The sequence below is a fragment of the Cuculus canorus genome, chromosome 19 (assembly GCF_017976375.1).
Source record: "Cuculus canorus isolate bCucCan1 chromosome 19, bCucCan1.pri, whole genome shotgun sequence".
In the NCBI taxonomy this organism is placed as follows: Eukaryota; Metazoa; Chordata; class Aves; order Cuculiformes; family Cuculidae; genus Cuculus; species Cuculus canorus.
The window spans coordinates 7848237-7875689 of record NC_071419.1 but is presented as its reverse complement, the minus strand read 5'-3'; the positions used below and the strand labels follow the sequence as shown (position 1 = coordinate 7875689).

Sequence of the window (27453 nt, the reverse complement as noted above, 5' to 3'; positions counted from 1 at the left end):
TGTATTCCTAGCTAATGACAATTTGGCTGGAGCCCAGAACATGTATCAACCCCCCTCCTCCTTTGGATGTTATTTATATTTTACATCCAGAGTTATAAAATGCAACTATAGGTACTCATCCAGCACTGCAGCTTTAACAACTAAGAAGTGATTTTATTTATTTATTTATTTTTTAAATCAACAAACTTGCCTGCAAAGAGGTGTTTTTTTAAGCAAAAGCAGTGTGGAGCAAATATATACACATATTTCCTTCTTAGCTATTGCAAAAGGTCATGGGGAATCAGCCTAATTGCCAAAATCTCTACTTTTTCTTTCTTTTGGAAGCATCACTTCTTCGTTTCCCTGAGGACAATCAATAGCAATCCTATTTCTTTTCTACATTGCTTTTGAATTTATAAAGTAGGCTCACTATTATGTGTATTAAAGAGAGAGAGGCTTGCTCTCAATAGAACCTTTCCATCTTTTCAAAACCACTGGCATGCTTGATAAGCGTCTGTCGTTCTATACAGTAACAATTAGAAAATTAGAGTAGTTCCAAGCCCTGTGAAAGGAATGATGAAATGCATACGTCTTCCACTACATATCTGCCTGCTGAGACCCTCCTTTGCCTAGCTACAAATGCAGGATGACAAATAATAAAAGAAATTATAATATGCCTGGTGGTGTTGACTTAAACAGATCAAGCACATCAGTCAGTTAAAAACCCAGCTGCCATCATCCATTTCGTCCTCCTTCCCCCAGATTTTATAATCTTAGTTGGAGGCTCCCTTTCTGCGTGGCTGATTTTTTAAAATAGAAGAAAAATGCTGAAGACATTATCATCTGAAAGCTTTGCGGCAACATGGTTGGCTGGATATTTGCTCACTGCTGCTTCACTTTGTTGTTGTTGTTGTGGCAAAACTCAAAACACTGCCTGGATGTGTTTGTGACTACCCTATCCGTTGGTTTGTTTATAGCAACTCAGCCAACTGGCAGGAATGGGCCAATGTCCAAAGACATTTTTTCATCATCTCTTAAACTTAATAGATATTTTTCCTCATCCCTAGTAAATCCATCAAGTCTTTGTCCAGAAATATGAGATTGTTTGGTAATTAAAGAGTTGCTAAGCCCTGGAGGAGTTCTCTGAGCTGCACAGTGGTGAAATGAAAACTCAGTGTGCTTAGTGGCCAGCAGGCTCGATGATAACAGAAGACAGCAATCAATCAGTTAATTTGCTCCTGAGAGTGAATATTTAGGTAACGAAGGAACTGAAAAAACAGTTCTTCTACAAATGTTAACTTCACCTGATTCTTCCAAGAGAAGCATGGCAGAAAAGGCATTTAGACTCATTTTCTCCAACATTTGCAGTGTTAGTGCACTCCAGACAATGTAGAAAGAAACAGCAAGAAATGTTCATTAAAATCCACGGATGCAAGTCTCCAAAAGTGACTGGAAACAAACTTAAACTCAGCCAGGGCTGAGCCAGGTCAGGGCTGAAAGGAGCCAGCAGGAGGTGACTATTGGATATCAATAGTTGCTATAGCTGTAATGGAAAATCCACTCTCTCCATCTCTAATGACATTGCTCCTGGTCAGTGCAGGTTTGCAGATACACTCTGCATTTTGTAGAAGAGATGCGATCTATTCCAAGCGAAACTAAAGCTTCTCTTTCACCCTGGCAACACTCATTGAGGAGCACAACCCAAAAATGGGCTGAAGCATCTTGTGCTCCACGCATCCGCTCTAACAGCAACCAGAGGCTTAAAGCATGGTACGTGATGCAAAACTGCTTATAAAGTAGTTCAGGCTGCCTGGCTTTTTGATGTCAGCCCTGTAATATTCTTGCAGAACACTACAGAATAAACGGATGCCCTTCACCTGGGTAGGTTAAGACCACACAAAAATGATCTGAGTATGCTTAGGTATGTGGTAAAGGTTACTTACACCTCCAGAACTTCAACCCACTCCCAGGATTTACCATTTTCCCCAAAACCTTTATGTCAACGCTCTTTATATCCAAACACCTACGCTGCTAGGTCCAAGCTCAGACTCAGTCCCATCAGTCACTCGTCACACCGTACTCATTCACGATGAAGGGTGAAAGTACCTTTCTCTAGGCAGCTGGTGGTTAGGATTGTGCCGACACCGGACACTGAGGCCAAATAGTTTGCGGGCAGTGCGCTGAATCTTCTGGCGTTGGGCTTCCAGGGAGCTCTGCAGCAGCTTGTAGCGGTTCTGCAGATCCCAGTCGTTCCCCCAGTGCTGGTGGATGCTCCCAATAGTCAGGAAATGGTTGCTAGGTAGCCTTTTCATGAAGGATTTAAACTCATCTGGAACACACAAAGATGGGGAGGAATACAGAGGTTTCTGAACTAGAACAAAGTAACAAAGATTTCCATTAGCAGAATGGAGAAAGAGCCATGATGTATGAGTGCTCTGCTAAAGGGAGGTGATGTCAGTTAACCTGGGAAGTCCTCTAATTCCATGGCTGTTGCTGCTTTCGTATGGGAAATCAAAACTGGAGAGTATCAGGGTGAAACAATACGGTTACTGTATACAAGGTGGAGAAAAAGGGACTGTATTCCCTGAAGCATAGGAGTTATCTTAGGGGTTATGAACAAAAAGCAGGGAATTGCAACCACTGGCAGTTAAGGAGTTCTCATTTAAATTGTTCTTTGGCTGTTCCTAAAATGTTGTTTGTTGCTGAAGTCAAGTCATTAAAAAAAAATTAAAAAAAAAAAAAAAGAGGAAAAAAAAAAAAAGCTTTAAGAAGTCCCCGGAGGAAGAGCTTGGGTTATGTTAAATTGTCCTGCTTTTTCATTTTTTAAAAAGAACATTCTGATTATTCTTTTCTCATTTAACTTCATTTGAAGTTAAAATGAGTTGCTTTATGTAACAATGAAAATAAAATAAAATAGTTTGCAGGGCTAAAGTCAGAACAAAATGTGTCAATGTTAGCCAAAGGAAAAAATCTAATTGATCCAAAAATACATTGTTAAATGTTGTTTTGTGATCACTTTATTTCCATTTGATTTTGTTTGATAATGAAAAAAGCATTATGTAGGGTTTTTTTTAGTTTTTTTTCATCAAAAAACATCTGATAGTGTTCCTGTTTATGACCACCTCTTTCTTCCTAACTGAGAAGTATAGTTCGCTTAGACGCTGATTACCAGGCTGGGACATCCTTGTATGGAAAAGACAGATGGTTTCAACTTTCTCAGTGGAAAATAACCCAATTTTTGATACCAGAAAACTGCGTTTGACATACTGGGACCTCGAGAAACATGAGGAGTGGGCCAGCAAGAATGGTATAAATTACAATAAAGAAAAGATCAAAGCTCTGCACCAGGAGAAAACAACCCCACGCATCAATACAGGCTTGGAAACAACCACCTAAATAGCAGCTGCTGGAAAGGTCCCTGGGGTTATGTGGGCATCATGCTGAAGGTGAGTCAATGCTATGTTCTCACTGGAAATAACACAAACTGCATACCAGTAGGGTGGGGAAGTTAATATTCTCCTCTTCTCGGCACTACTAAGGCCAGACTTGCATTTCTCTGCCCAGCTTTAGGGATGCCCAATTAAAGACAACTGTGAGAAACTGAGGAAAGCACAGCTGAAGGCTACTGAGATGGTCAAGGACCTGAAGCCGAAGTCCTACAAGGTCAGGTGGAGGGAGATGCACTTGTTTAATCTGGTGAAGGAGAGGCCAAGGGGCAATCTAATTACTGCCTACAACTGCTCAAAAGTTATGTACGAAGGAGAGAAACTCTTCCTATTAGAGGCAGATGATATTAGAAGGACTAACACACAGCTCGCAGCTTGAGAATTTCAAATGATTTATTTGGAATCTTCCTCCGTTGGAGGTAATGCAACACTGGAACACACTGAACAGAGATGCAGAAGAATCACTCAAAGACTCTGCTAGCCAAAACCATGGCCAACCTGATCTAGAGCTAGTGGTAGTCCGGCTTCTAGATAGAGGTTGGACAAAAGCCCTGCCATAAACCCCTCAAAGTATCCAATAAGAAATGTAGCTGTCTTTTTCCTGTAAGTTATCTAAGCTATTTTTCCTTCTTTTTAAATCTGTTTTTTTTAAACAAACAAAAACAACCCAAGAATCAATCATCCCATTTTCAGAAGAAAAAGATGACAATGGCCAAAATAAAGGTAAAAAATGCAAGCTTGAAAAAGTTGATAACTTTTCAAAAAAAGAAATGATCCCTAGAATTATTGAAGAAAATCAAAGTAATTTACAGCCTATCATACTAAGCTCCTATATATTTGCATAGCAGAATTCCTATTATTCACCAACTTGAATTCACAGTTCATGCTCAACTGCTTAACAAAGAATATCTACGCATTATTCAGTACCATCATTATATAGATGGTAAATGGATGCTCATGTCCTACTCATCACATGGTGAAACTGAGCACCTCATAAAAATAATTATCATCTCCGCACTATCAAGATCGACAGGACAGCTGCTCATCTCCTCTCTTCCCTAAAGCTAACTGCGATTTCCATTTTTTTTTACCCATCTCTCAGGTTTTCCTTCTTGCAATGCTGCTTTCAGTGCCCTTCTCCTCCCCAAAGATGATCTTCTCCTGTTCAGTGGTCCTCTGAAACTATCATCATGTATAATTGCTTCTGTTGACCATGCTGATTACTCCTGGTACCTTTCAGCAGTAAAAGCCTTGCATTTGCTTCCCGCCCCTTATAAATCAATTTCCTCAAAAGCCTGTTTGTGCAAAAGACCAAGCTCTTTTCCCTCTGATGATGAATGTGCTACATTTTTCATAGAGACGGGCAAGGGAGAAATTTCAGTGCAGTGTGCACATTTTGATACTGCAGTGCAACGTTAGGGGGAAAACAAATGAACAAAGAAATCTAGCAAAATAACAGCTGAATGAGGTTGTTTTTAAAAAAGGGGGGGGTGTGGAGAAAAAGAAAATACTTTCTAAAAAGAATAGTTTCTTCATTATTTATTGATAATTAGCCCTGGAGGCCCCAAACAAGACGGTGGTTGCATTGTGTTAAGCCTTATATCTTTCCTGGAATAACTAATTCTTAACCCAGAGAATTGCTAATTAACTATTAAGGCAGTTTTCATTTGGGTTTACTTTATTTATCTGCACAGAAAATGTTGGTGATGGCTAGGACTACATCTCCCATAATGCAACATAGCCCCTCTTTTTGCAGAGTCCCCAAGTCCCTGCAGGCAGTCCCATGGCAACGACAGATCATCATGACATGGGGCACAGGGTCCAGCCTCTAGAGAAGAATGGTGGCATCACAGGGAAACGGCCATGTCAAACATCTCTTTCAAACATGAAGCTTTCATTTTTCCAGTGATTGCCTTTTCCGTTAAAAAAAAAAACAAACTAAAAATCACATTTTCATGACAAAGCAATAGTATTGAAGAAAAAACACCCCACGACTTTTAATCAAAAAGCTGTTTCAAAGCCCCAGAATCACAATCCTGACGTACAATTTTTTGGCCAGCCATACTAAAATGCCAAGAAGGCGGCAGTGTTATTTTTCTCAATTTACACATGAGCAAAGAAGCACAAGACAGAACGAGCTCCTGAGCTGGTTTCAAACAGCATCAATTCACTGCAGCCTCTTTGACTTTGAAGATACTATCCCAAATCACAGCAACTCTCGATTTGCCCCGCGTGACTTTTTTTTTTCAAATTGACATAGGAATCCAACACAGATCAGAAACACAATATAGATCTTTTAGGCTATCAGCAGCTTCCTGTGCAAATGGTATTTGCTTTCAGAGCACTCGTGTGCCTTTCAGCCCAATTTATTGGAAAAGCCTTCAGATGTCATTAGAGATTTCTTTTCTGCTGCTTGTGATGAAGAAAATCCTCTAGTTATTGGGAATATTTATTAAAACAAAGCAGTAAAACACTAATACTACATTCTTTTGTGATAGCAACTTTCATCTCAAAGGATAAGTTCACGCATGATGCAACGAAGTGATGAATGAGATGCAGCAGCTTTAAACATAAAGATAATCACTCCGTCTAGCTCTGAAAAGCCTCCAGCCCTGGGTGGAATATGGGTACAGCACAGCAGAGAATTGCACTGCAATGTGTCACTGGTATAGTAAATGAAAAACACCTTCCCCTGTTGAAATCTCAAGGGAAAAGAGACTGAATACAATTATCCACCACAGTCTTTGCTTAGATCAATTGCAACAAGTACAGAATGTAACAGTAAAACAATCACTGTGGGACTGTAATTCTTTCTCTCTATAGAGCTCTCACCTTCTAAATGTCTGGGTTGGATCCCCGGGGAATGCAAAAGGCTTTGATGAGTGGTAGCCAACACTCAGCTCTTGAGCACCTTGTGTGAAGGTCTGATGCCAGAATGAGCAACTAGCAACACTGAACCAGTGGCAGAGCTGGGCGGGCAATCCCAGTTTGAACAGTACCGAGCTAGCAGAAGCTTCTGAAATCCACATTTCAGATTTGCCCTAGTGTACCCACTGCAACCGTGGAACTACAGACAATCCAGAAAGCCACCGAATTCTTCTGGAACTGCTCCAGCTTTGTGGCTCCCATAGCGTATGGGGGCTCTTGTCTAGATGGCCTTCAGCATTGGACCACTCACTACTACTCTGGCTTTGCTCAGCTAAGCACCAAGTTGACAGTGTGAGTTGGACATAAGAAGCCATGCAACAGCAGACACCAACAGGGTCCACATGCTGAAGCAGGAAGCAGTACTCAGCAGCCTGTTGAGGAAACATAAGCCACTTCATTTTAACCATTAAAGGGATTAGGATGATTTTCAACACAATGAAAGAAATTGCTGCTGGAAGACTTCCGAAGAAGAATTCTTCAACGTCTTGGATGGAGCTAGATGTTCCCTTCCTCATAGTTTCCTTTCCTAACGTGGAGACCTAGACAGTTATGAAAGTAACCATTAAAGACAATGTGTTGGAAAGTATCTAACTAGCACTAAGAGATGAGAGGCAGCACAGGGATAAGAAGTTCTTGTTTAAGTTCTACTTAGTGCCTGTGTGGCTACAGGGTAAGCAGACCACCTGCTAAAGGAAAGGATGCAGTTGTACTGACAACATTTCTCCGGTTCCTACCTCAAGCCTTTGAGAGTGATGTTGCACACCTACCATGGGTGTTACTGGCATCAATGTGGAACTAATTCCACTGACACCCCTAACATCACATGGAGAAGAGACATGTTCACACCAGCAGATATCGTCACTGTAGGAGAGAGAAGTCATTTTCCCTTCTCCTCTCTATTTCAAATGAGGTGTCATCTGGCCTGTGTGCGCTCTCCGTGAATTGCCTTTCACCAAAGCAGAATAAATCATTCATGCAAATCTGAAAAGCAATTTCTGCATCATTCATATTGTGGAAGTTTCTCTGTAGAACTGTTAAAGAGAGATTCTGAGCTGGTTTAGTATGAGAAATCAGATTTTTAATCAAACAAACTCTTCCATGGAAAATATCCCTTTATACACAAAATTAGGTGTGGTGTGTGTTTTTGTCTGTACATGCATAGAGAAAAAATACACTCCTTCAAGGCTCAGATCATGGGTTTGGGCTCTATTTTTTATCAAAACTGGAATATTATATTAAGAGAAGAAAGGATTCTTAGCTAGTATAATCTGACGGGGTATTATTTGAAATAAATCAATCAGAAAGTGGTTTTTGCTGGGTTACCTGAATTCTCCAGATCTTTATAGGCTTCTGTCCAGGTCTTGGCCATGTTTGCTAGTGTGTACTCCATGATCTGGATGTCAGTGATGGGGCAGTTGCACTGCGGGAACTCCTCCGCGCACTGGCAGCCGCACTGGCTGTTCCGGCAGATGTACTCCCCCTCGCCATTGCACATGATGTAACTCAAGGCAGACTGGACAAACTTCTCCTGTAAGTACTGAGGGAAGACGATCTGGAGACCTGGCATGGAAACAAGAGACAAGGATGTGAAAAAAAAAAAAAAAATAAATTAGTCATTTCAGGTATCTGTTCTTCTTTTCAAAACCTGTTTCATTAACAGCTTGGGAAAGTGATGCTGAGGAATTAAAACCTGCCAGGATATTTCTCTCAAAGCTGTCAGGAGTGAGGAAGGTGGGGTACAAATTGCTTGTCTCCAGTGCAAGTAGTGAGTTACCTGAAAGCAGAGCCCATCTGCTCTACGACAGAAAGGTGACAAGTACTTCCCCTTCCCAATGCCCAGTGTACCCCATTCACCCCAGTCCTGGATCCCAGTCCTGTACAAAGCATCTGAATGCAAAGCCTCCCTTACTCCCAGGCGTGGGGTTTTTATACTTTGCAATCAAGCGCTAGTTCTGAAGTGACGAGCATCGTGCTGTTCTGTCTGTTTAGAGAGAGACTAAATAGGTTTGGTACCACAGAAACAAGGAAAGTACACACTGAAAAAGAAAAGAAAGGAAGGAAAACAGAAAAAAAAAAAAAAGGAAAATAATACAAGCAGAGATTTATAAAGGACCCTTGCAGAGTTAAGTGCCCAGCTCCCACAGTATAAATACAGGAGCTGGGGACCTGAGTCTTTTCAGCTCGCTCCCTGCTAGGAAGGCTACTTGCCAAATCCTATAAAAGTGCAAATGGATTTAGTGCCAATGATTTCAGTGGTACTCTGAAGATTTACATTAGCTGAGAGACCTATCCCCATTCTCTTTCTCCACAGTGGGTGTTTGTGTATCCACCCGTCTGCGCAGGCATTGGTGTAGGTGTACACTTGCTCAGGCACCAGAGGACATGATAACAGTTTGTTTGCCCAGTGTACACGTTTTTCCATCCTGTCCTTCTCCAGCCCCTGTCTCCAGGCTCCCTATGGATGTCCCTGAGGATTCACAGCTGTTTCCTTCTACCTGGGGAGTCCTGCTTGTCAGATGCTGACAGCATCTGCAGCATACAGGCAGAAACGACAAGAACTCTGAGCGAGCCTTTCACGGCCTGATCACCATGCTCGTAACAGGCCTAGGGATTTTGGAGTGGCAGATAAAGGAGTTTATGGCCTGAACAGCAGCACTGAACTCCGGTGTAATGAAGGCATGAGGGTCAATTACCCATCTGTTTGTGTTTCTATTGCACTGAATTACTGTATCCATGGCTGACAGCTCATTGGAGTGGAATGAAAATAAGACAATAATTCAGAGGATGAGAGTATGCAGGAAGAGCAGGAAGGGCTGCGACTCCTTTCAGGGGTTCAGGACCATCTCTCCGATGGGTCATGTCCACCTCAGGCAAGGAAAAAGCAGTGAGCGGTGTCCCTGGGGCCCCCATTAACCTTTTGATTTTCGTTCCAGAGACACTTCGGCCTTGGTGAGGTCCCTCTGGAAGATCAAGGTTGGGGGGGATCAGGAAGCTGTTGAAGGCACAGGGACCTCTGTTTCCTCACCCCTTCTGCTCATGCCAGAGCACGGTCTCCAAGAGCACCATGCCCTGTTGTCTGACCTAGCTCGCAGCTGGGAGTGAAGCAATGGCAGCCGCCAGGCAGGGTGACCACACAGCAACCTTCCGCTGGACATTTGTGACATATTCACAAGGAAGGATTTTAAGCCTGGCATTTGGAGGCACTCTGTGTGGATCCTGTTGCCTTTCTACAGTGCTGTCGCAGGGAAGGGAAGGAACCTGCGAGAAGCTGACCACGTTCTACAGCATCGCTGCAGACACCTCAAACCTACTCTAATGAGGATCAGCATTTTGAAGTCCCTTTGGTTATTTTAAAGATGTTTCTAGATTAAAAGCTCAGTTTTCTTCCTGCTGTCTCCAGGAAGGATGGAAGTTTAGTCTCTTTTAGGGTATTTACCTGAAGCAGCCACCACAAAGGAACGGTCCCTTTTCAAACCTTCACACTGACAATAGGGATGGTCTCACCTGCCGGTGTCCAAGACTTTCCTTCAGGATAGGAAGAAAGCACAGCACTATTGGAAAACAAAGAGCTACAAATGGGGCTTGGAAAGCCTGAAGGCTGCTGTATTCACTGAGCTTGCAAGGTCACAGGAGAGGGGAGCTGGGCTTCCTAATGTTCATAGACTCTGTTTATTCATGGTCCAAGTCCCATGAACAAATCTTTCCACTCTTCATTTCATGGAGGAGCAACCTGCCCTGGATGCTCCTCCAACCTTTGAATATGAGGCCCAAATGCCCACAGGCTCTTCAGCTCACCATATTTTCTCTTTGAATTTTTACTTGGATAAAAGCACTGACACGCTGTCTGGTCCCAGCTACAAATGGTACTGCCTTTAGAACCTTTTCTGGAGTGGAGAGGGGTAAAAAAAGACAATTGAAGTTTCAAGGAAAGCACTTCCCATTGCGGGGGGCATCCATTATGAATCTCAGCACATGCACAAACAGGAATACCCTGTGACATCCAAAACACAACACGGTCCCATCCAATATCACAAAGTGCATCATGTGGATGCTTGCATTTTGTCCATAAAACTCATGGATTCTAAAAACCATCTCAAGGATAGAGATGTTCTCTTGTAAGAAATAATCTCATGTTTAAGAGGTAATCAGCCCCCCTGCACCCTTAGCACCAATTCAACCAAACACTTGTATAAATACTTAACTTTAATCAGGCAAGCGGTTCTGCTGGCATCCATGCAGTTAATTGTAGCATTTAATGAGCAGCACATATTCAAATGTGTGCTCAGACCAGGAACATAAGTGACACACGAATCCAGCTACTCACTGAAACACAAGTGTGCACACATCAAACACAAAGCCCTAACTCTGAAACTGCAGACGTGCTGTAGGGATTACAGGTGACTCAGAACTTCCAGCAAGAATTTCCTTGTGGGAGAAATTGGTTTTAGAGCTACTAAAATACAACCATGCCTGCTTTTACATTGTACTTTGACTTATGTATATGAATACCCATGCATTTATTATACCCATACAACGGCAGATTCATATTGACATTTTTAGTTCTGTATTGAACATCCTTTTGACCAGATCCTATGTTTAACAAGAAACGGGCCAGTGGCATTTCACTCAGTCCTGGTACCCTTTTCTGCCATTGAGATATAATTATATACCATGTCCAGTGACTAAATATTGCTGAAATTGAGTTAATTAATCATGCCTGTGCTTTTATCTGGAAGCCAGGGTGTACAATAAATGGGTGTATCCTCCACAGCAGCTTCGATAGCTGCTAATACATGCAGATGCTAAGTTTGCTGGTGGCAAATGCTAAGGAGAATATCTTGGTTTTGAAGGTAACTTATTGATCAGAAGGAGGAATTCTGCTACTCTGTGAAACATAAGATTCTTCTCTAAAAAATTGAGAACAGCACAAATTCAGTGGTTTGTCTTAGATAACTACAGGCAGAATATGAAGCGTCTGATAAGGGAACATGTCCTTAATTCACCTAGAAAAACTATTACAGAGAAATGTTTGGCTTTGGACTGTATATAAAAGGCTTCCTGCATTAAAAGAGGTAAATTTCCCCAGCTCTAAATTAGAGCTATTTGAAACATTTTCCACAGAAGAGTTCTCTGTTGAAAATGCAGTTTCATTGAAGCATTTTCTGAGAGCATGTTGACTCCAAAAGCACTTTTGGAGAATACATTTAGACCTTTCCTTGTCATACTTCCTCATTTTGTTTCACTGAAAAGCTGAACTGTTTCGTGTTGTCATTACTGCCTATCCTCCCCATCAAAGACTTTAATATTAATTGTAATGCAAATTTTAATACCCTGTTGCCATATTTGATGTAAGGAACTACCTAATATGCAATATTTCCTGTTTAGTGTTGGAATGTTTAGAACAGCACAGAAGCGTTTTACCTTATTGAAATAGTGCCATGTTGCAATATCGGCATATACTGTCACACTGCCCAAGAGGATACTTGTCTGGAATTTCACTACCCTGAAACTTTCCAAATTTTTGCTTTTTCCACTCAAATTCTCAACTTTCACCCTATGACACTTTCCTGGGAAACACAAATTCCTGCTCCCCACCAGACCACCACAGAGCTTTTAGCATTCTTTCCTGCTCATGCTCTGGTTTTCTCATTTTCCAGGCAGCTCATGCATCAGCTGCACTGGAAGAGTAGATGAGTGAAGGACTGGTCCACAATAGGATCCCCACAGACCCAAGCGGGAACGCTCCCCATGCACAGGGGTGGACCTGTCCCCAGGTAGTGCTAGGAAAAAGGCATATATATAGATATACATGCATATATCTAGATATACCCGCATATATCTAGTGCAGGCATCTGACTAATGTCCTGGGTCCACATGAATATTGGTTTATATATTAATGATTTTTTTTTGTCCATGTAACCACTGGTACAGAACCAGACACCTTGCACTGTCCAGGTCCTCCCTAAATCTCCTTCCCAAACACTATGTAGGCATGAAGGTAGCTTAGCTTTGGGTCCATCCGCTGCACCTCCTAAAGGGCACGTCTTTGAAATCACAACTCTCAGGGCTGGACAGCAGTGAGCAATTTCAGAAACAGAAATTCTCCTTGTCACGAAGATACTGCTCTTTTATTGAGCCAGCCTTGGAGCCAGAGTGACACAAAGGTAGTTACATGGATTTCTGTCAGCAGCTCATGCACTGCTGCTAATCAGATCAGAGGAGACTTGGTCACGATCCATTACCAACAACCCTGTGACTAATTCCTAATGAGGCCTCTCAGAGCAGAGGAAGGATCCTGGGTAATTATCCCAAGAACCACACTCCAGATTAGGCAGAAAACACTCAGGTACAGCTTTAAAGGTCACTTTGTTCTGTTAGGAAGAGTTCTTATCTCCCCTCTTCCCTTGCTGTCTCCCTTGGCTTGGATCTGTCCTCTGCCTGAGCTGGGTTATTCCATGATGCTCCAGGAAACCCAGGTGTGATTGACTCCTGAGGTCCTCTGCCTGCTCCCATCAGAAATCCCAGCCTTATCCATCTTACGTGCTCTTTCTCTCCTAAATTCCCCCCTTCTTCCTCCGTGTCCTTCCCCCTTCCAGGCATCTCGCTTTTTCTCCTCACTTGTGGGATCACGTAGCCAATAGAGATCTATTGATTTACCTACTTACCGGTTTGCCTCCCTATAAATCAAGCTGTCTGCTTACTTAGCTGTTTACCTAGTTATACGATGTGTCATCCTTGGGTTTTCATTACCAGCAGCCACCATCACAGTACATAAAAAGCCTCAAATTGTTTATTGTTAATTAGGTAAGAAACAGAACTCAGTGATTTAGATAATCACCTGAATAGTGAAAACAACCTGCCTATTATTTTTAAGGGCAAATAATAACAACAATAATAATCTATCCACAACATGACTCAGTAAATGAAACCCAGTTTCTGTGAAACCAAGATTAAAACAGCACTTGCCAAATTATACTCAAAGCGGAAGATATAACGTAGCCCATTCATCTGAAAAATTAAAATTTGTGCAAGTACAAGGATTCCAGAAATAAAACCATCTGGGCAAATGAGCAGTTAAATCCCACATTTCCTTATTTTGTCAAAACCTTGGGAATAACCTTAGTAAATTACACGCCCAGTGAATTTCCTCCTCCTACTGAAGTTGACTTCTTGCTAACCAGCATGTATTTACTTATTAATTCAGTCATGACCTCTATCTGTTGACTTCTGGACTAGCTCCTCAACTGGGACTGAAGCCATAGCTCTTAGCATCCAAATAAAACCTCTGACTTTTCCCCAAGATTACAGTCATTAGAGAGGCCCAAAAGCTGATCTGCAAACCTCTTACGCAAATCAGCAATTTGGGAGGGACAGCAAAAGACGTGGATAGAATGTCCCTTCAATATTACTGGAAAGGGTCATATTTATTTGTGTCAGTGTATATAAAATAGACAGAAGTCCATCAAAATTCAGTGGCCGTGAGCACCTAGACACTTCTCTAGGGTCTAGTCCCTTGCACCTTTAGCACGGTTCCTGTCAAACCCCAGCTCTGCTGTGTTTAGCACCATATGATGGAACCAAAAGCTACCAATCCCGTGAGGGGAAAAGGCTAGAAAAAAAACCACACCACCCCCCTCTCTCTCTTTTTGTCCCCCCACTCCACGCCCTGTGTTACCATCTCCCTCATTCCTCTTCCCTACCTTGCAGGTGGAGTTTGCTCTCAGTGCTTTGCAGAAGGACAGAACTCACAGAGTCCAGATTGTCGTAGCTGTTACAGCCCAAGGGGCCAGTCCGAGTTTCTGTTACCTATTGAGGATGTAGAAAAGAAGAGTGTTCTCTTTGACTGCAGTATCACTTCTTCCCCAGGCAGGTTCAGACCTTGTAATATAAAGACCCCTTGTCACCAGCTGAGGCAATTGGAAAATGGAGCTTCCGTAATTGGGAAAAATTGCCCCACGCTGGACAAACATAGAATGTTTGGCATGCTCACGAGCTGAAAAAATAGTGAACTGTATCTGCTTTCTTTATGGGACTGCATGTTGTTCTGGGCTTGGCAATGAGGTCCTGCAGATTGATGTTTCTCATAGAGGATCTCCATTGGAGAACATTAGAAGCCAGTAGAGAAATTATTCCCTGGCTTCTCTTATCAGAAAACAAGATACAGAGATGGATTGCCAACCCGCAATGGTGCCTACTGCTCCCACAACATATGTGCGCACTATCCTTGTGCTAAGGATAGATGGGGGCACAGATAACCTGCAGTGCTGTTGCTGTGGTTGTTGCTGTTGGTTTCCAGCCACAGAGGAGAGCTGCCCTTCCTGAATTCACAAAGGGTGATTATCTGCTGTCACTGTTTCAATATCTCAATCCGATTTCCCATCCAGAAGGGAACAGACTCAGCCATGAGACACCACAGAACAATAACAGGAGCTGAAACCTTTCAGAAATGGCTAACAATGATGACTCCATCCTCATCGCCTTCCCTGGAGTGAACTCTGCAACAATAAAATCCCTCCCCAGTATAGGATGATTGCTTTCAGAGAAGGCAGCCTTTGTCTACAGAGCCATTTTCCCTATTTTGTATGCTCTGAGCAGCTCCCCACCCTTCCTGCTGCAACCCCCAAGCTCTCTCTCACTCCGTTTCATTCCAGATGCCTCACTAATGCCACACTGAGTTTATCACCTTTTCTTATAGTAAATTCACTCGAGATGTTTAGCAGTCTAACACCACAAGAGGAAAATACTTCTGGGGTGCACAGGGTTGCCCGTTTCACAGACCTGCCTTTCCCTTCCAACTTCCATCACAGATCTGGATTATCCACTCCCTCTCTTCCCTCCAGAGGTCACTGCCAAACATAGTGAAAGTAGCCTGTCCTGCATAACCATCACACTGAATGCCCACCTCATTCCAGGTATTAATAATCCTGAGGAAATCAATTCTTCAGACAGGGAACAACTTAACCTGGGAAATCAGCATGGGAACAAAACAAGTCATGATCAAAAAAGCCATCACACTGGACTGGCAAAGTTCTGCCCCAAATCCCTGTAGTATTGGTATGGACACAAAATCATCTTCTCTTCCCAAGGCAAGATACAGTACCTTGATTGCTCCAGTAGAGATTTGGATCTCATGGAGTCTCCTCATGGTGCCATCACGGTCTACAAAGTAGGAGGATGCAAGCTGGTGCAATGCTTCAACGCTCTGGGTAGCATTTCCTGACTTTCTGTCAAGGCGGCTTTTGTCCATGTACATGGTCAAAGCCTCCTCTCCTGCAGCAGAAAGAGAAGGATATTTCAGTAAGGCCCAGGAGATTGCCATGTAGGGTCATCTTAACAGGAACACATGATGACTGCATGTGGCACCTCAAGAAAAGTACAACACCTACAGAACCCTTAAATGAATCCATCCTTCCTCATCAGAGCCCCAGTGTAGTACATATGAACCACCTTCTCTAGTCAGTCAGAAAGACCAGATCCACTACACTTGTGGATACGTTCCACTGCATTGAGAAGCTATCATTAGTAGCCAGCATAGCTTCACCACAACTGTTGGAATGGATTCAGACCATTTGTCCCACTTAAGGAACTGTTTTCTCTTGTAGGCAGTGCCTCTGGAACAACGCACACCCCAGTGGAGAAAATGCCGCTTGCATGCAGTTCTTTGGCCTGATCTCAAGAAGGAAGAAATGATGATTTAAGTAGCAAAACCAACATCACTATGTTGTTGTTGGGTACAGAAGACAAAAAATTGCTAGTTCTACCTCTCTGGCTTAGAGTGATCATGCAAAACGGTAAGGGCTGAGAGCTGAGTGAAGAAGGGCAATTGGAGAAAAGAGCAAATGAGAATGTTAAGTTAAATCAGCCGATTTTTCTGCTTTTATTTTTCCTCCCCCTGAGTCTCATTTAATGAATTTAAGCAGAGAGCAATAAATATTGTGCAAGGTAGGGGACAACATATTTGAGTGAGTAATCAGAGAATCTGGGAGCGAAGCAGTTAAGTCTTGATAGCACTAAACATCATGAACAGTGGCAGAAACCTGAATCTAACCAAAGGTACATGAAAACGACATGAAGCTGAGAAGCAATATTTACCTAGAAGTTCAATTTGTGCTGTCTGAGCCAGATTAAAATCCAGTTCGTTCTTAACATAACACTGACATTACAGAAGTTCAAAAGTAGAATACCATCCTGCATTCTTAACGTCTGAAGTTCTGACTTTAATAAATTAAAAGAATATATACTTAGGATAGGAATGCGCCACTTCTACATAACTCTCTCCACGAGAGGAATGGTACTTGTTCTGATTTGATAGATGAACCACTGATGAATACATTGCCTCTGGAAATTATAGCATGGTCAAAAAAATGCAGTTCCATTTCTTTAGGCCAAAAAAATATTTTCTTCATCATTTTTGCATTTTTAAGAGAACAAGCACTTTTCTTAAAAATTCATATTAGCTGAAATAGTTGCATTTTTCCAATTTCTTTTTGTGCATGCATGTAAAAAAATATTAAAATAACCCAGTAAACCCTCCCCCTTGCGTTGTATGGAAACTGTCCAGCTTTTATCTGGAAGCCAAGTGCCTGAAAAGAGACTAAAAATATTCTGGCTGAAAATCAAAATATTTTTATTGGATTTTGTTTTTTCAAGCAATTGATACATTAAGGATTGAGCCTCTGGCTTTGAGATGAAAAATACAATTTCTTGGTGGAAAGTAAATAACTTTTGTCAAAAGAATTTGTCAAAAATCTTTTAAATTAGCTTCATGGGAGCAGAGTAAAATTTAGCATGTAAAGCTCTCCCTCTTTACTATTTGGTTAAAAGCAACATACCATCCTTTGTCCATGATCAAAGTCGTGGTAATAAAGATATCATCGTATTTACTTCTGACAAAAACATTTTGCCTGGAAAATGACCAGCTTTGATTTCATTTATCATTATTACACATTGGGTGGTATGGGGAGACCTTGGCAAGGATTAAGGCTCTGTCACATCAGGCTCCAACCACAAAAACAACGTTCCTGTCCCAGAGGATTTAAGATACATGTTTCTGACAAGACACAGAGGTGGATAGAGCAAACAGCCGGTAAAGCACAAGGTAATAAGATGACTCTGATTAGCACAAGGAACAGCGGCCACTGCTCACCACCTGCCCGGCAGCTGCCAATGCTTTTTCAGGTTTCATCTTTCAGGACAGTGTTATAGTTTTTTTGAAGGAAGGTCAGACTTCATGACTTTTCATGAGTCAACTTGTTTGTCACCGAAAGGACATTCACACAGGAGTTCGACAAAAGGCTTGGAGAAGGGGCTGGATTACAGTGAAAGTGTATTTTGAGCCAAACGTTTTGTATCTCTCATGTAAAGGAAACATTTAACTTGTATGGAGACCCAGAGGACATCAAGGATGCTTAGCCACCATTTTGCAGTGCTGTGACCAGAGAGGGAAGACCTGGGAAAATTCTCCTCTTAGCTGCAATTCTCAGAGGAACTTGTCAGATCCAGGCATCAACTCTTCTTCAATGCCACCAGGAACCAGAAAAAAAACCAGCTGTTTCTGGAAAAAAAAACATTCTTTCTATTCACAGCCCAGGCACAAAACCCAGGACCTTTGCAGTCCACCCTAGTACATTTTGGCTAGAAGACTGTTTAGATTGGAGATGGCTGGGACAGAAAGCAACCAGGAAGCCTGGGCTGATTGCATCAGGGGGTGACACTGGTTTCAGATCACCTGGAAATGCACCATTAGCTTTCCATCCCTGGACAACGCGGAGCAGGCAATGAGCGACTGAGAAAGCTCCGAGGCATCAGAAAGAAGAAACCTAAACCTTAGGGCAGGGGAGAGCAAGTTCCCAACAAAAGCTGTCATATGATTCTGTGATTTTTCCTCCTTGAGGTGCTTGGACCTCTTCATTGGGAGAGAGGTAGGAAACAGGAAAGTAGAGCCCATTAGATTTGGTGCTTTCCCGAACAGACAAACACTATAACCCTAGGACTGAAAGGTGCTGAGCTCGTTGCTGGAAACATATTTTGTGTACACGTGTGCAGACCTGGAAAAGCACAACATCCTCATGGAGTGCGCGCATGAGAAAGCAACCCTTAGATCAAGAGAGGTTAATAGACTTTTGTTGCATTATTAAGTCTTAATTTCTCATTTATTAAGCGGATGCTATGTTCAAAGTTGTCTTTCCTTCAGGGCTTTCCCTGCAAATTGGCTCTCAGCTCTGTGTGTTCCATCCCAGTGCAAGGATGCCCTCAAAATGACCCTTCAACAATCCCTTTGACAGAACTAAACTGGAGCAGAGCTAGTTTTTTATTAGGCTCTGGGGGAACCTGGCTGCTCTGTAGGTTGAAAGGCATCAGAGCTGCTCCTCATGTGGCCAGGTGTGAAAATAGCTGCTGTATTCAGCCTGGCCTGATCCATCACCCAGCCTCCTGGGCTCCTTTCAACAGCTGGCATTTAAAAGTAAAACGATTTCCCATGTGTTTGTCACTCGTTTGCAACCTAATAAGACATCAAGCTAAGTTACAAACCACTGTAGTCCAAAAGAGAAATCCTGTAAACTTCCTGAGGAGACCTGAGGTCTTGGGAGAGCAAGGCAGCCAGGACATGCCTGCTTTTATATCCCAGTGGTCTTGTTTAGCCCACAGACTGTGATTAGAGCGTGTCCTCCTTGCATAATGCATGCTCATCTACATTTTCTCTGGGACTGCCATTGCTAAGATAAATCCTTCTTTTCCCCCTCTACCATTGCTCGCTGTGCTCTGGGCTGATGGAGCATTTAACACTCCTCTCCACCACCAGTTCTCGTTACAAGTCTCTGCATATTTAAAATTGTTGTGTTGTAAAACCAGAGGAAGAAACAAGCCACTGTGAATTATTCACAACCCAACCCAGGCAAAATTAAAAATATATTTTACAATCAAAGGTCTTTCTTAGTTTGAGTTTCCACAGATGTGAGTAGCAAGAAGAAAAAGGCATGCCAATGGAAAGAAAAGTAAACCCATAAAAGCACTCTCAACACTTTACTGGGTTCTTACTTGGCTGACTTGGGCTCTGTAAAATATAGTCCTGAAGAGTGATTTCTTCAATAAAAAGGAGTTTATCTTTACACAGACTTCATTAAGGCCCAATGCAGGCAGGCAGTCATACTCTTCAGAGCATGGAAACCTGCTTTCTCTCACATTTCTTGCTGATGGAGCAGATGGTTTGAGTGCTTTGACTGGAAGAGCAGCCTGAGGTTCTTTGAAGGACATTTGCCACACAAGAGGTCATTTGACTTCAATGGAACCATGCCAGTTTACCTAGCACCTAATTTGTGCATGAATCATATGCACACATCTAATCTCATCTACGTCTCATCCGAGTGTCTGCAGAATGCTTTGGGGACAGACAGATGGCCAGAAATTCCTCAAAGTTCACTACAATCTTTGCAATGTGGCAAGGCTGGAGGTCAGGTAAATCAGAAGAAGCAACAGCAATAAACCTTGTACTAAAATTAAGACCCTTTACCACTGCAGAATCCCTCTTACAGATGGTATTTCTCAAAAGAAAGGCATTTAAATGCACACTCCAAAGGGGTAAAGAGTGGTAAAAATACTACAAGGGAGGAGGGGAAAGAACGAGCAATACGTGTCAAGAGGAATTGTTGATTCTCACCCCTCCTGTTTTCAATAGTAAGAACTTGAATTGTTGATGCACTGCACCAACCGCAGTGCATGCACACGGATTAGTGGCCCTACAGCACTCTGTCTCCTGTCTGTCTCGCTGCTTGCCTTGCAGATACATTCTGAATTTTACTTAACTATTGCTTTTTTTCAAACCTCTACTTCGTGTCATAGTTTCACTTGTGCATTCAGCACAGACCTTTCTGACCACCTCTTCCCCCACCACACACATTCCATGCCTAATTTCTTGAATTCCCTTTTCCTGGAGCTCTTTAAAATTCTACCAGTTCCTGCAAGAAATGATAGGATTTTTTCCTCCTACATTTGGATTCATTCTGAAAAAAAGAGAGGGATCAACATAGTCTGTTGTCAAATTAAGGACAGGAGCACGGGAATGACAGACAAGCTCCCCAGCTAAACGAAGCATGTTTATCTTGACGCACACGGGTACACACGCTGTTGTCAGAGGAGCCCAGGTGCACACCTACCACAGATGCCAAACTCACACGCATCGCGCTATGAATTCATTTGCAAAGGCTATTCATACTCTGGGGATTTTCACACCGTCTGATGATGAGAAGGGCTTTGGCTGAGGGTCTGGCTCTACGCTACCAGCCAGCCTTCATGTAGCACGGACAAGGTTTGCAGGGGTTGTCCGGTGCCTTCACCACCCCACCACCAACACCCTCGTAAGAAAACAGCCTGAGTTGCCACTTACCTCCCAGGGTGGCGGAGATGAGGATGTGAGTGCCGTATTTTTTGATGATGGTATCAATGAACTGCTGCGTGGTGGGTCTCCTGCCCAGGAGGCGGATGCTTCTCTGAAACTCAGGCATCAGGGGCAGTGGATTGTGGAGCAGGTCCCTCCGCTCGATGGCTGTGTTCCTCACCTTCCAACGGGCAAACTCCCTATACGACAACACAGGAACACAACAGGGGTGAGGCTTTGAGTCCAGAGGGGCAGGAAGATCCACTGAGGGCAGGGAAGGATGATGGTGAAGGGAAAAATCCTGTTGGACACTCCCACATGAATACACACGTGAGGCCACAAGGCTAGACAGAAGGGGAGAGGGAGGAGAAGAGGAAAAGCAAGACATTACTGTACAGCAACAACACGCTTTGATGACCAGGGTCTGAGCTGTTGAGGAGACAAGTCTCAGAGTCTTCAGAGATGTCTGGCAGAGGGATGTGTTTCCCTACAAAAAAAAGCAGCATAGTCCTTTCACCCTCACACACAGAGTCTTTTATCTCCCCATAAAGCAGCAAATTCTGGTTTCTGTCACCAAAAGACCTGGGCAGCTAGACTGTAGAACCAGATCAGTCTGATCGTGGCTGAGTCCATGTCCACAGCCCTTCTGTTTAGCTACCACTTTTGTAAAGCAAGGCTGAAGGAAACACACTGTCTCCAGACATCTTAATCTTTCAGCACCAGAGAGTACAGATCACTTTGAAAAGCAATATGCTTGATAAACCATCTAAAAGGATCGATTCAGATATAAACAGAGCCCAAGATGAAAAGGGAGGTTTTGTTTGTTTCTCTTTTTTTTTAAAAAAAAAAAAACAAACCTATAAAGTGATTTCAAATCCTTTCCTTTAAACTGATAGTGACTGCAAAAAAATAAAGCTAATGTTTGCAAAAGCAGTGCTTTATTGCAGGTATCCATTTTGAAATGATACAGAGGGGAATGTCTAGAGAAAACCTTGCACATCTGTGATCTAAAAACCAGGCATCTGAAATACATCACCAGCTGAGCACCTAAAAGATGAGAAACCTATTAATGTCCTTCAAAAAATATTGAGCAAGGCTTTCTTAAAAGGAAAGCATATTATTTCTAACCACTCTCCTACAACGCACCTGCACTACCTTAAGCCATGTCCCAGATAATTGAGTCACAGGCTTCTCTTGTCACTTTTCATTCACTTATTCCTGTAACTCGGTTTTAAGACAAAAATTTCATTTCAATAATAGGAATGACAATACCTGGCACTGACACGGCACATTCTATCAAAGCGTGTCAACTAGCACTGGTAATCCCACTTTGCTGGTAGAGAACTTGACATGCAGGCAGATTCAGGGGATGCTGTAAGTCAGTTGCAAAACCAGGATCACAAACCAATTCCTTTTTATCCCAGGTTGATTCTACACCCAGTCCACTTTGTGTTAGGTTATTTTACTTCATGCAATTATGCATTTATTTATTTCGATTGTACCGCATCACAACACCCCAGGGTGCCTAACAGTTGCATTGATAAAAATAGCGAAGTGCCAGCTTTTAACTTCAAAATTTCTCCTTACACCTGAGCTAACACTCTCTTTGTAGCTCCCAGGCTTTCACAAGCCAAGTAAAAATACTAAAGCAAAACACCCTTCTTACCGCATCCTAAGAGTCATTAGTTTCAGTCTTTGAAATCCACAGAAACATTGGTCCTCCCTAGACAAAACTCTGTCAAAATGCCAGAACACCCCCCCCGCAAATCCAACCCCAAAACCCCATAGATTAGGGTCTTAATACCAGAAGTGGAGGAAACAGACCATTGGCTCTAAACTTGTCTGCAGTTAATAAGTGCATTAACAGTGTCCGTATATTCACTGTATGGAACACAATATAACTTTTTCTTTGCTGTCCAAAAAATAGCATAAAATTCCAATACTCAATATCTGTGAAAGAGATACATCTGAAGGGGGGGTCCGTGGTTGCTTTTAATGATAGGTAGAACCTTAAAACTAAAGGCAAATAGCTTCTCTGCACAACAGAGAGTTTGCCCTAATCATCCATGATTAGAGTGGTGATCCCAAACTTGTCTATACAAGGAAAGCCCCTCTGCAAGAAGGGCTTATCCCTTCAAGGATCAACAATTACACTGTATGGGAAGGCACAGCTCTGGAGGCTAAAAGACAAGCAAGGTTTTATAATAAATAGAGATTTCCATGTTCTTGTCATGAAGGTTATAACCAGTAAGCATAAGAAAAATGCCATCTGTGCTTCCTCTCTATAGAGACAATTATTGCCCCTGTAAAACTCAAGTAGGTTTGCTCTCAGATTACTGCTTCCTGCAAGCATTATCAATAAAGACAGGAGGGACTGGAGCTCCCCAGAGCCAGCATGTTTTCGGAAAGTGCTGGGGGAATGCTTCATCCTCCCAAAGTTCAGAGAGTTTACTTTTGTTACTGTCAAGTTATCTATTCCAAAGCAAAGACCATGAAGCTGAAATATGCAACTGTTCATGTAGGGCCCTATTGGTGCATCAACACCCAAACCCTCGGAGTGCCTCCGTTCAGCATGTGGAGATGGAGAGAGCAAACAAGGAACAATGAGGACCATACATAGCTAATAAAGGTGGGAGGAAGCAGGAACAGAGAATGAGAATTTGGTAAACTTTGTTCAAAGGAAAAGTGGGTTCAGTTTTCACATCAGATCCAACATCCTCTCCAACAACACTGACAGGAGGCAAAAGGAGGAATTTAAAAGAAATCATTGCTGTACCAACCTTGCCTGCTGTCAAGAGACAATTCTAGACACTATTCAAGCAGCAGACAAGCTCTTAGCAGTGTCCACAACTAAAATATCATAGTGAAGGAAACTCCTTCTACTCAGTCCTCATGCATACCAACCCTCCCCAGGGCTTCCAGTTCCTAGGGCATATCATTGAGGTGAAAGCCCAGTTCTACTATACTCTCCAAATGCCTGGATGTGTGGCGTTCATAGCTGATGAGAAAAGCTGAGCAAATACGTTATGATGAATAATTTATGCAACTAACTTAGATATTTATCTTCTGCTCATAGAATATCCATGAGCCAGTTGCAATTCCCTCTAATTTATGCATTATTTGAATTTACTTGGTGACATTTTTCAAGCCTTTTTTTTAAATATGGTTTTGCATACTGTTTGTCTGTGTTCTCTCTCTATGTGCTGTTGACTGGTTGGGACTGGTAAAGCAAACGATGTGGTATTGTTAAGCTTCCCAATTAACAACCACAAATACATTTTAAACTTGGCTTCCCAAGTTACACAGTATTTTACACTGAATATATTCTAAATGCTAGCATCTTCCATGCAACCTATAGAACTCTGTGCTGTATGATGCACCCAACACCAAGATTATGGTACAATTTTGGAAGATAGACATCACATTAATGGATATGGCTAGTGGAATCACTTAGAACTGAGGTAGATGTTTGCAGGAAACAGCATAGCTCTAGTCTTAGGGCATCACCCAACCTATAACTCCTGGACTCTGTGAAGGAACGCCTTGAAGAATAGGCTGTTAGCTTTCAATACTGACTTCATTGCATTTGCTGCAGAAGTGGTCAAACCTGAATCAATGCACTGGGCTACGTAAGCATTCCCTTGTCTGTTTGTCACTACTGAATCCTTGGAGGATCTACCAAAGCCTTGGATTCATGGATGGTGTGTGCAAAATGACACCGAAATCTTTCCTCACAGAAATTATTCTTGGATACCATTTCCCTGGTCATTACTTCTCAGAACCACCACGACAATCTCAATGCCACTGCCTAGAAAACACAGGTGAAGCTTCCGCAGGTCTCAAGACACTTTATAGAGAGAAATATTGCTTCATTGCTTGCTCAGTTTCCAGGTGAAGAAGCTGCAAATACTTGACCAGAATTATGATGGCACCCCATGATATGGTTAGGATTAGCACAGAATCTTCTGACCTTCACGGGAAATCCTTAGCAAGGGCCTGAACTTCTGCCAGTGGGGAAGCTTTTAAGGGCTTCAGAAAGATAAACTTCTTAGAAAGGAGGAGGAAGAGTCTGTATCCCTGATGCAGAGATGGGATAAGGAGAAACTATGACCTAACGTCTGAGTAGTAGGGGAGAGGCTGTTGTTTATGCTCTGGTGTCTCGCCTGCGTAGACAGTCCATGCTAATGGGGAGTGTACCCAGGAAAACGCCTGCAAGGTCAGTGGAGGGGAGCCTGCTCTCTAATGTCTGGCAAAAACATTGAAGAGCTCGTTCTTCTAATGGCTGGAAGGGGTAGGAAGCGCTAATGCCTGAAGGGGGAAGGGAGGTGAGAGGAAATAGAGGGATGAAGTACTGTCTCAGGGAGGCAGATACACGTATTTCAGACCTTCCTCTCTGTCACAGTAAGGGGAATACATTTTATTTGTATACAGCTATATCTGAGAAAATACTTGTCCCTTCAGAGTTTGTGTTAATGAGCTCCCCGTCAAGGCCATGCACGTCGCACACAGAGGGAGTCACCAGGGATGTCTCAATGATCATTAGCACTATGACCTTTCCAGGGAAACAGAAAAAAATGAAAGGGTTAAAAAACACTGAATAGGGAGGAAAAAAAAAAAAAAAATCAAAATCCAGGAGCAGGTACATCACCCAGAGCCCCACTGCACCAGCAGAGAGGCTGGGAGAATCCAAGGGCATGAACATGTCTACCCAGGGAGAGAAGTCTGAAAGAGAGAGGCCGTCAGAGCAAATTAAATTCCCCATCTTCAAATGGCCAAGACAACCAAAGGATGTAAGTGAAGAAACAAGTTCAGCACATACCTTGGGGGCTGGCGCTTGCAACCGCAATGAAATTAAATGCATTAAACAATGATTGAGACAGAATATGTTTGAAAAGGGAAAAGGGCAAAAAAGCAGAGCATGAAAACACTGAACAAAGCCTGCAACCGCCATGCTGAATAGAACACCCCAACACCTCCTGCTGCTGGATATATCACCTTCGGAGCCTACAGGCCAGTTGTGCGTCCCACTCTCAGTGCACATACAGCAAACACGACCAGTCCCACCACTCCCTGGAAGCTGGGCAAGAGGGCAGCACCAACTCCTTTGTTTGGCAGTTCTTTATCTTTTTTTAGAGATCATAGCTCAAAAGGTATCAACTGATTCGGTGATGAGCAGGAAGAGGCGTTCCAAAGACAACACCCTCTTCACGAACAGCAAGACACAAACATTTCTTTACATCCTTTACTTGGCACATTGCATACAGCGACTTTCTGATGTCATAGGATCCCCAGTCAGAGACAGGGAACTTCTAGAGCCTTCTTGCTCTCTTGGATTTTGGTGCATATATAGTGGCATCTCCTAGACAGGTCCCTAGCCCTTGTTTTCATCCCAACATCTCATAGTCATTAAGACAGAAATTTTGGACACCCCTATGTATGTTGCAGACAAGTGTTATTAGCTCCAAGAATGAGTCTGAACTAAAATGGGCATATTTAAGACCTTGCCCAGTAAAAAACAAGTTGTTAGCATCAGGTGCTTAGCCCGGAATTTTCCTAGACACTGCTACAACAGAGCTCTTAGTTTGAGGATTTTGTTTTGTCTTTATTTTTCTCAGTCTAATTGTCCCAGGCACAAAGTAATAGTTATCTTCGGTCCTCAGGATGATAGCTCTTCCAGCTTACTGTGAGCCCTTGACTCTACAAACAATGCCAAGGGGGCAGGATACGAGCATGACAACAGCACTATAATGCTTATCTTTTACTGCCAGATCTGGCTTAATGTGAGCCTGTACAGGATATCTCTGATTGTGGTGAGGTCAGTGATGTTTCATTTCTAGTCTGTGCCCTCAAAATGCCAGACAGCCCCAGGCTGAGCAGTGCAATATTCCTTCAGCAGTTTCCTCTGCAGCTTGGCCTCTCCTCTCTCTAGGCCAGCATGAAGAAGTCAGTCTTCAAAGCTCAGCTTTTCAAAGAACCTACAAGAATTAGTTTCCTGTGAGGGTTTGGCATTCTTCCCCCCTAATCTATTTAGGAAAACTCCAGTCCATAGATTCAAACTAGTTTCAAATTAGACGGAGGATGAAACTCTGCCATAAAAGAGAGAAAAAAAAATACAAAAATCTAATTCCAGAGCAGTATGAAAGAGAAATCGCTAAAGCTGAAAGTCTGACAGCATTTTGCATAACAACCAGGCAAGCAGACAGGCTGGCATATGACAGCTGGCAGATGACTAAGATAAATAAATTGACTATTGATCTATTGATAACTGCTGTGCTGCCTGCAGCAGTTTTATTCCTACAAGGGCATTTACCTGGACAGGGCTGACAGCAAGGAGAAGACCCCTCAGCATTTGGAACGTTCAACAGAATCATATGGAAGAAATAGCACAACACTGTTGGACTTCTCACTCTTTCACCTGTCTCCACAGGAGAATGGAAGAACCTCCTGTTCATTCCTTGGTCTCTGCCTTGGCCACGTGCTTGGTGTTGCTGAGGTTTCTGAAACCTCAACTCATTCCCCTTTTCCAAGCAATCATTTCAGCCTGTAGGATTTTCCCCATAACAAGCAGAGTTTTGTTTTCATCTCTGATGTTTTTCTTAAAAATATTAAATTGTTCCAGAGTCGAAAATGTGGAGGATTATTTGTAGGAGAGAGAGGTAAATAATAGGTGCAGAACAACATGAAATTAGCAAGAAGTAAAAGGAAAGAAAATTACTTCGAAGTTAG

At 42.6% G+C, this 27453-nt stretch overlaps 1 protein-coding gene across 1 annotated transcript in view; it reads right to left on the bottom strand.

Moving 5' to 3' along the window:
- The window catches only part of BRINP1 (BMP/retinoic acid inducible neural specific 1), an 89037-nt gene that overhangs the window by 6407 nt on the left and 55177 nt on the right, over nt 1–27453 (bottom strand). Inside the window, exons 3-7 of the mRNA XM_009569426.2 lie at nt 20737–20927; nt 15454–15623; nt 14054–14159; nt 7677–7913; nt 2086–2308 (exon numbers count right to left, since the gene is read on the bottom strand). Coding sequence (XP_009567721.1) covers nt 2086–2308; nt 7677–7913; nt 14054–14159; nt 15454–15623; nt 20737–20927 — 927 coding nt within the window. The remainder of the gene's footprint in view (nt 1–2085; nt 2309–7676; nt 7914–14053; nt 14160–15453; nt 15624–20736; nt 20928–27453) is intronic.